General features: G+C 40.4%; 1 protein-coding gene across 1 annotated transcript; it reads right to left on the bottom strand.

The window, feature by feature from the left end:
- Positions 1-14: 14 nt before the first annotated feature.
- LOC135938181 (uncharacterized) lies at positions 15-8,000 on the bottom strand. The gene is made up of 7 exons (XM_065481757.1): positions 7,866-8,000; positions 7,576-7,627; positions 5,456-5,514; positions 5,228-5,384; positions 3,991-4,171; positions 3,781-3,937; positions 15-2,950 (listed from the first exon to the last, which is right to left on the bottom strand). The coding sequence occupies exons 1-7, from the start codon at positions 7,933-7,935 to the stop codon at positions 2,790-2,792; spliced, it is 837 nt and encodes a 278-aa protein (XP_065337829.1). The 5' UTR covers positions 7,936-8,000; the 3' UTR covers positions 15-2,789.
- Between the last annotated feature and the right edge of the window lie 1,539 nt (positions 8,001-9,539).

Below are 9,539 nucleotides of genomic sequence, written 5' to 3' on the forward strand. Positions count from 1 at the left end.
AAACTCATTTACAATTTGCTTTTAAATTTTATTGCACCACTCCCATGATGAACAAGATTCAATTCAGTTTTTGCTCTAGCATTATGCTAAACTTTTGGTCTTCCATGCGGACGAACTGGTAAAATCAAATTGGTAACGCTTAATTTCCAAATCTTTATAACGTTGTGTGTGGCTTCAATATTGCTCAGAGAGGAATTTTAGCAAATATCACATGGACTATGCTACAATTATTCTTCAATGATTAGCTAAAAATTTGCTTGGGGAGCATTTCCAAACAGACACAATCGATTTGGCCGTTGATGCATGTTTGCGGCACATCTGCAGCAGTTAGTTAGTACTTCCATTTTGAATACAGATAATTTCATGAAAAATATTATGAATTGTTTTATGTTAAATTCCATCTTTCCAAAGCTAATATTTTTCAGAAGTGGTTACATAGAAATTAACATTACGGCAAATCGGGTCTGAATCGATTGAAAGAGCTGATTTTCGTTGTCTGATAGATTGGAGGGACTGCCCAAGGTTGGTGAACAGAACAAATCTGCGGTCGTATACATTTTTCGTAAGGCAGTGCCTTGGCACTCGAGTTTTCTAGCATCCTATGATTTCTCATAAACAGGGACAGCGAAATATAATTTTATCATTACCAGAGTATGCGAAGCGCGAATGGAGAGTCGCAAATACATTGAATTGTTAAGAGAACATCAAAGAGTAGTAGTATAGTAATAAAGTGGATCAACAACTGACTAACAAACTAACTCTTGGCTAACTAGTGTACCGGGCCTCTGACCAAATCGCTCGTTTGTCCGAGCCAACCAAACAGTGAGGTCAGAAATCGCAGGGAAGCAGAAGCCCGACTGGGAACCTTATGCTAATTATTATTTCCTTTCGTCATATATAGTGATATACATGCGATTTTCACATTTAAACCCACACATGAATTGCTAGACAACGAATACACGTGACGCTTATTGCATGATTTTGAATGCTAAAATCAAATCTGTGTGGATGTGAGCATTAACTCTCTGTTAAAGATTATTACTTAGCACTCACAATGATTAATATGATTACTTTTAAAACACCCATGAGCAAGTTATTTTCAAAATATGTGCGTGCGCGAGAAAGTTTTATAAATTGTAAAATAAAGTAGAACGGGAATCTTGAGTAAAAATGCAACATAATTAGTCGTAATAACAGAGACTGGAATGGGCGCGTGTTAGTTATTTTTTCCATCTTTTTGTGTTTGTATAGGATCAAAAAGAGAAAACAAGGAGGGCAGCATCTTGTGCGCAGGGAACTGAATTTCGAGATCCATATTCATCAGAAAGATCAAAAGTTTTAGGACTCTCTTTTCTATAAAAAGTAGTGGCACAAAACTGGCGCGAGAAACATAAAATAAATTACAAAAAAGCCTTTCTTTATAAATTATCGTAAACATATAGTAGCTCTCTTTCACTTTTACATCAATCAGTCATTTCACAATTCCGTTCGAGAAACAACAAACCTTTGGTTGAGGTGGCAAAACCAGTATTAGTACAACATTCGAGCGTGAAAAGAAACACAACAGTAGGAAGCGCACATGCGTTATTGATAAAAACTCTTCTATTATTGTTTTCTGTGTGTGGACATCAAGAGTTGGTGCAATGAAATCCCCCTGTTTCATCGATCTGTATCCATCGGGGACTTCTAAAATTGGGCCCGCTTTAAAAGGAAATTTGAAAGGGAATAGCAAAACTCAATGTTAAAAAACTGTTCCCTTACTCTCGGCAGATTTGTGTTTTATGAAGCCAGATCTTGGAACTTGTCAGACAAATATATAGGCAAAATGAAGTTTCAGAATTGATTGGAACGAATAGAATTCACTTCATTCCCTATCGAGTATATATTTTGACTTCAAGTACCCGAGATATCCTTTGTAAATTTTGCAGCAGCAGGAATGTGAAAAATTTTGCTTCAAGCTTCTAACATCAAGTCTGCGAAACACAAGATTTCTTTTAGTTTATAATTAAAACGTAATGCGTGCCATTTTTCACATTCAACTACACGACAGCATAAATGTTAAGACCCAGAAAGCAAATTCTAAATTTTCAATCCCTAGGAACCTTTGAAAAAGATGCTGGCTTTTTGGTTCAGTAGGCGAAGAATCTGCTAGATTCAGCCAGCTCAACTCTCAAATTCTGACACATGATAAGATCACAAAGCGCGATTAAATATACATTAACCGATTTGGACTCGCAAAACAATAACGAAACTAACCCCGGTACAGGTGAAAACCAGGTAGTAATTTTTCCCACGGGAAGACACTACAAATTTAGCAAAGTGCGACTTAAACCTTTTCCAACACTCTTATCAACCTATTTCGATTATGAAAGGGAGAAAAATAAATGTTTAAAACTTTAAAAGATGCAAACTAACAGCCGCGGATTAAAGCGAAGACTGGCTGAATCAGGGCAAAGAATGTCTCGCCATTGGCTGAGAAGCGGAAAGGCCGGGCGTTAGAGGTTGAGGGAGCATATGCTGCAGTTGGCCGGCTGGTTGCAAGGCTCGTCCTTGGAGTGGAGGGCGGCCGCGGCTGCTCCTTCAAGAAGGAACCGCCTGGGCGTTGGTGCGCCAGGCACAAACATTTCCGAGTAGATCGAATTGAGCGCCAGCCAGCCGTAGCCGGGGGCGGCGGCCGCGGTGGCCGGGGGCTCTGGCGGCGCGGCGGCGGCGGCCGCCAGCGGCTGGACCCGCACCCCTCGAGGGGCTGGGCCAGCGGCCGGCATACCACCGCGTCGCGGCCCCTCTGCTCACATCACCTGCAGGATCTGGCTGGCCTCGAAGGCCGTCCCTGGCAGCAGGATCACCGGGCTGCTCACGTGGCCTGACTCGACGCAAATCATGTTTGGGTACTCGTCGTCGCCAAAGTCAGGCGTCTCCTTCGCCTTCTCAATCCACGGGTTCCACACAACTGAAAAATATTTAACTTAATAACTTAACGCATCAAACAGGAGGCTTTGCTTAGGTTAATGACAAAATCGATTTAATTCAAAGTTTTTTTTAGAACTTCTGCACAGCACTTCCATGGGCTATGAGCTCACTGGGTCCCAGGCCCCAATAACACCGCTGAGCGGATAACAAGGTGCCTGAGTGGCCGCAAAGGAGCTTGGGCCCAATGTGGCCATCTTTTCGCCTCCCCGCACCGAGGTCTTTAATTGAAACGCCAGACATTTTTCCATAAAGCAGCTGGAAAGGTGCGCAAACCAGCAAGTGGCGAGTCGGCGCCGGTGCTCCTCCCAGCCCTTTGAGCAATTTGAGCATTTCGAGTCACTAAACTAACCACTTTTTGCCATCTCCGACATTGGGTAGCCAGTATTAGATCTCCGAACTGCTCAATCGAAAAATTTAGATAAAAAAGTAACTTAATAATAGTTTTTAAGAGCAGAAAGTGATGATCGAGAAACACACGCAGTTAATTTTATTCAATTTTTAAGTTATCTGATGACTAAGCTCTACGCGGATGTACTCAAGATGTGGATAGCTATTTGTGAAATATTGAAAGGAAAATTAACAATAAAATGTAAATGAAACGCTCGCCCTCCTGAATAAATCCTGAGTTTCCTTGAGAGTCAGCCAAAAATTTTAATTTCACATTAACGGTGTCTTGAGATTTGGGCTTAATACAGGAAAAAACTTGAGGTCCATTAAAACTGTACAGGCTAAAATTTCAGAACTTTAACAAAGCGCGAGTCTTTGAAACCTCGGAGTCACGAAAAATGCAACAAATTGAAAGTGTCGTACCTGTGTCTGGGAAATTGTATTTCTGTATCCGCATTTTGCGTCCTGAGACAACATTGGTGATAATGTGCTCCTGCGGAGTGTTCTGATAGATGCGGTCTGTCCATTCACCAATCGTGACAACATCCCGGGCTTCTTGAAACATTGCCCCGTCTCTTGTCTGCAATAATCAAATCAGAAAAAAGAAACAAAAATGGTCCTCATCTTCTGTACCTTGTCGATGAATGTGCAACCGTGGAGACCAGTTATCTGACACCGTCGGACGTCTGGAACCTTGAAATATGTGTGCAACAACAAATTGAAACTGAAGGTCAGGTCCTTGCTAGGGTTGTAGATTCCAATGTTAAAGTGCAGCTCTTTCTCTCGCAGGATCAGGCGGTAAGTCAACCGGAATCTAAAAATAGAGGAAAAGGACAATTTTATCAAATCAGCTTCAAGACGCATATAGCTAGAACGGCAAAATGTAGAGTTTTCAGAATATGCGTGCATATTCACCGCAATTTGACCCTTCGCGCGCTATAAGGATGCTCAGGAACGAGATTATTGGCACATCCAGGTGTGCAGATCAAACCAATACAGTGCCCGTTAGGCGTCAGAAAAGTGGTCACAAATGGGAATATAATGATATCGACCGCTTGAAGGCTACCCTGACGCCAGGGTTCGATTTTTACCTCTGCTGGCCAGGCATATTCCACAGGTTAAAATCAACCGATCACGCGACTTCGATTTTCTCACTATTATTCACCTGAACCCGAAAATATTTTTGGACTATGATATTCTTGTTTATTCTGCCTTGTCATAAATACATAAAATAATAGGACTATCCATATCTCGAAAACTAAGCAAAGCACCGTCTTTAAATTTTCTAAGCATGTTACACATACTTCGAGGAACATTTCATCCCATACTAAGAAAAATCTGAAAAGTGCAATATAATGATATGGTTTTCAAAATTGAATAATAAATTAATAATAAATCAAAAAGTTGTAGGCTATCTAAATGGGAATTTTTCAGCACAAAATTTAACATTTTGTTCTAGTTTCGTAGTTTCATTGGAACTCGAGACATTCTCAATTTTGTGAACACTGTAAATCCTGTTTCTCCAGTTTTCATCATAAAAACTGCATAAAATTTTTCCGGCAATTTTTTTCAACGCCCTAACAACATATTAAAAATCAGGATGGTGCTTGAATAAAAATTTATAAATTGCAGACCAAATCAAATAATCTCGTGGAACCACCCGCAGACGAGACGAATTTTTCTTTTAAATGGTTGAAGTTGCACATAACAAGTCAACCGATCGAATAAATAAAATATTAAATTATAAAAAAAATAATTAAAAAAGCGTTTCGTTCTGAATCGCTTCTTATTCCTACACTAAGGGGTTGGCTAAGGAATTTCAATGAGTGGTGAGGTCTGAGGTAGCAATAGCAAAATTCTCAACACTTACGGGTACGACCACATTGAACGAGTAAACTCGTTGTCCATCAAGGAGAAAATGGCCTCGACGTCGCCGCTGGGCATTCGCTCTGGATTCTTCTCCAGGTGCCAACGGGTGATGCGGGCAAAGCCGTGCTGCGGCCCATAGTTCCATTCTCCGAATTGGGCTGTTGGAAAGGAATAGTGCGCGGTAAGAAATAACGATCGACCGTCAGGCTCAACAGCTGGCTACACTTACGGAAGACGAAAGGAATGCCACCCCTGATGGCCTTTTTGCCGTCAAACACGGCTTGCTTGCTGCGAACAACACAACAGGGGGATAAGTAATTAATGATCGAGACGATGCAGCGAAGGGGGTGCGAGCAAGGGGAGCCAGATGAGAATGAGACGGTTTTTTGCCACACCGACTACCATCAATTCATGTGTTCCGCTTAGGCAGCGGATGAGAGAGGAAAGAGCTTCGTTTCATCTGCTGAAACACTGTAAGCGAGCATCTGCCACGGAAAAATACTTCGAGAGCCTTTTTTAAATTCAAATTCGATTTTTTTCTCCAGTGTTGATTTAAAAATTTCTAAAAATTATCATGGAAAGTAATTAATTATTTAAATTTAATTTTAACAGGCATTTTTAGAGTGAATTCTGGATCGGTTATAGGCAGACGACATTAAGGTGTTTTTTAATGTCCCATTTATATCACTAATTGTTATTAGGTAAGTAGTGGTTCCAATTAATCTTTTTAATCAATACTGGAATCGTTGAACAATACTGCCCGCTCTGACATAAAATATATGAATTTCACCTCTTCGTTTCAGCGGGCTATAAAAAGAGGTCAGCGCGAATGTATTGGCTTCTCTCCCTTTGAGCGAGCAATCTTTTCGATCGTCGCGGTCTCCGCGCTCGGCATTGGCGGTGGACACAGACAGACAGACACGGATTGTGTAATGGGCATCAATCATGACGTTTGAGCGCTTTTTGCCTCCGTGTAAACCGCACACATTTCGGTCTGGGGCAACCATGGCAACTCGACCGCTTTTTTGCCCGCAAAAGCGCCTGTTTCCTGTCTCTCTTTTTCTTTCGCGTCCGCGCCTAGCGAATTCGCAGGCCGAGAGTTGAACAAACCGAGCCCCTGGTAAAAAAAGCGTAGCCAGACTTTGCTTCGTGGAATTCGGGTCCGGATTTCATCAGCACGCGCCGATAGACTGGACGCGCAATAATCGATTGAGGGTGAAGATGAACAGCACGCAGTTTGTGATAATGATAAATGATATTCCTGCAAAACTTTACTTTACTTTCCAGTTAGTAAAATCATTTTTCTTGACATCGATAATGTAGGCGATCGTCAAATCAAAAGTGGAATTTTCCAAGCTCGGTACAAAAATCCAATTCTGACACAATACAACTAAAACAATCGCAAAAAAGTGAACTTACAGCCAGCAGGTTCCGAATAGCATTCGCTATCAATTCAAGTGTGCACGAGCCCACACGCTTTTCTGGCCAGATTTAATAAAAGGAAAAATAAATACTTAACACAGTTAGCTACGTTTCAGCCAATATGCCAAAAATTTAAATAAACGATTAACTGTCATAAATTATTGATGCTTAAAATTATTTTGGTTTTGGTTGCAAGAAATTTTTTCAGTTTTTCAGATCCAATTTAAAAAAATCTTATTTCGACGACGGGCAGCCGATTCAAGAAAAATATGTTGAGATGAATTCAAAGGAATGATTTTTATCATCCTTCACAGTCTACATTTTTATCGCTAGAAATGAGTGTGCTTTTAGCTGTGCCTAAATGTAGCGTGTCATTCTCTCGTCAGCATGACTTGACGTTTGAGAGAAAATGGAAGCTGAAAGTAATGAATTTGTCAGCACTTAGAAAACTTGCTTTCAAATATGCAACTGATTTATATCATCGCACCGCACCACTGCAATTTTTTATTATAAAAATTGTATGACAAATCTGCACATTACTTTAGCTAAATATGTTAAGGTGATTTCTCTCTGAAGCTTTTATCTTGTTGATTTAGGATTTAAATTGTTGACTTTCCTCAAAGTCAACGGGTTAATGAATTTAAAATATTCACTGCATCACTGCGGAAAGTCCGATTAATTCATTAATTGAGATTAAAAAAAACTGACAGCCAAAGCTAGTGGATCGGGCAGAATTTAGCACGCTCTCTCCGGCCGCGGGGCCGTCGGAAAGGACAAAATGAGTGAAATGAGTCAGACGACGAGAACGAAAAAGCAGCCGAAAGACGACGAGCTTTGGTTGGCTCGCCAGACACGGGGCAAAAAACGCGCGTCTCGGTGGAGACGGGCCGCGCAAGGGCCGGCGCGGGCCGCCGGGGGCCGGCTCACCTGACGAACAGCTGCTCCTGGTTGTTGACGCGCCACGAGACGACGGTGGCACCTGCAAAATGCAAATCGCTAGGTCAAAATCGGCACGCGCTGTCAAAACACAAAAAACGCGAGCAGCGTTTTTATCGAAGTCGCGCAGCGGCGCCACGGCCGACGGGGCATGACTGGCGGCCCGTCGCGCTCGTTTCGCGGCCTGACGCGCGCCCCCGGCCCCCAACGGCCGCAGCTCGGGGCCCCGACAACGCCGGGGTCCCCTGCCGCCCCACGCAACCCCCGCAGCCCGGGCTCACCGTGCAGGTTGATGGTGCAGGTGGTGTTATTACCGCGGTCGAGCACCACAACACTCGTCGCCGCTGCCATGTTTGAACTGCAAGCCGCCCATTCCTGCTGTTTTTTTGGTAGGTCCACGCCAGCCACCGCCGTTTTACGACCGCAGCTGCGTTCACATCTCGCTTGAAACGTCATGCCCAAGCGGGAGATCTCGCAGACTCTGATTCTGATTATTAGTTTTGAAGTTTAAACAAAGAACCACAAGTAGTGTAAAATTAAAACCTAGATTGCACGAGGGCGAAAAATATAGAAAATTATATTATTTTAAATAACTTGTTTTATTGAAGCTAGCAAAAAATCATATCTATTTTACCCGTTCAAATGGCAATTTATGGAATCATGCCTACTGTTTCCTTATAGATATGGAAACGGAAATTTATTATTCGCTAGTAAAGAAATGAAAATAAAATTCGCAGAGATTCGAGAATAACGCATTATCATGTAATATAATTCCTAGATTGAACGGATTGAACACACTACGAATTTTGTTCAATTTGTTTTAATTTTTTAATAAATTAACCAATGAAATTAAAAAATAACTGTGTTTGATCTAGTTAGCAATCATAATTTAATGCTATTGCAGGCGGCGATCACATACAATTGCTTTGACATGTTAAACACAAATACCGATATCTAGGAATTTGTTAGAAATTTTGACATAGAATCAATCGTAAATATTTGTTAAACAATGTTAATAATTCAATCAAGAATTTGGGGAAAAATGTCACTGGGCTTCAGAAGGTGCAGTAAGGGTGCACTGCTTGTCGCACACCTTTGTACTGCCACCTGGCGATACAGGTTAAATGCAAAATAGTTATTTGGACAGTAGTGGCGAGAAGGCGCCACACTATTATGGTACAACCCTATTTATAGCTACTTAAATTGTATTGAATTAAAAAGTGGCCCTATGATACGGTAATTTGATAAATGAAGCAAATTCTTTAAATACAATTAAAAAATATTTTTGGTTTATCGGAAAATGTATAGAGTAAATAATTAAAAAAAAATTAACCACAAAAGCTATAGTTTGATTTGCAGGACTCTGTTTTAAAGTCTAACTCTGGCTGATAAATTATCTATAGCATCAAAAAAGCCGAAAATGTAAAAGTAAAAAACCTCCAGATTTTAAATTATTCCTTCAGAAACACCTGTATAAAAGAATATTTTGGGAAATTAAAAAAATTACGGAATGGCTCTAATCTGCTCGGTTATTGACTAAGGATGGATATTTTTTTTTTAAAGTATCAATTAAATTCTAGGACAAAGGATTTATTTTTCCAGAACTCATATGATCCTGATTTGATTGAAAAATAATCAATGTATTGCATACCCACATTTAATTGTAAACGTGAGCAGTGTTTTATTTAAATTAAATATTTAAGCCTGCAAATACCAAGATTCTTCTATGGTAATCAAAGGCGCGCACAAAATTTTTTTCATTTCATCGTCTACTGGTGATTCAAATTTTTTAAGCTTTTAACTCACTTTTCGTAGTAATATTTGGAAGTTGAAAATTGGGAAAATTAAAGATTTTTTATGTTGAACGGCGTTTTATATATATATTTTTAAATTTTTAGTTGCAGTAGAGATTTTAAGACTTGTTCTCTACAATTTTTATCAAAAGATTAAATAAA

Source organism: Cloeon dipterum, chromosome 2, assembly GCF_949628265.1.
Source record: "Cloeon dipterum chromosome 2, ieCloDipt1.1, whole genome shotgun sequence".
In the NCBI taxonomy this organism is placed as follows: domain Eukaryota; kingdom Metazoa; phylum Arthropoda; class Insecta; order Ephemeroptera; family Baetidae; genus Cloeon; species Cloeon dipterum.

What these genes read in the sequence shown, in the direction of transcription:
- LOC135938181 (XM_065481757.1), bottom strand. Translation starts at nt 7,935, where the DNA reads ATGGCAGCGGCGACGAGTGTTGTGGTGCTCGACCGCGGTAATAACACC. An exon ending in CTGCACCATCAACCTGCACG is followed by an intron (nt 7,628 to 7,865) that starts GTGAGCCCGGGC and finishes TGCATTTTGCAG; the next exon opens with GTGCCACCGTCGTCTCGTGG. An exon ending in CAGGAGCAGCTGTTCGTCAG is followed by an intron (nt 5,515 to 7,575) that starts GTGAGCCGGCCC and finishes TGTTGTTCGCAG; the next exon opens with CAAGCAAGCCGTGTTTGACG.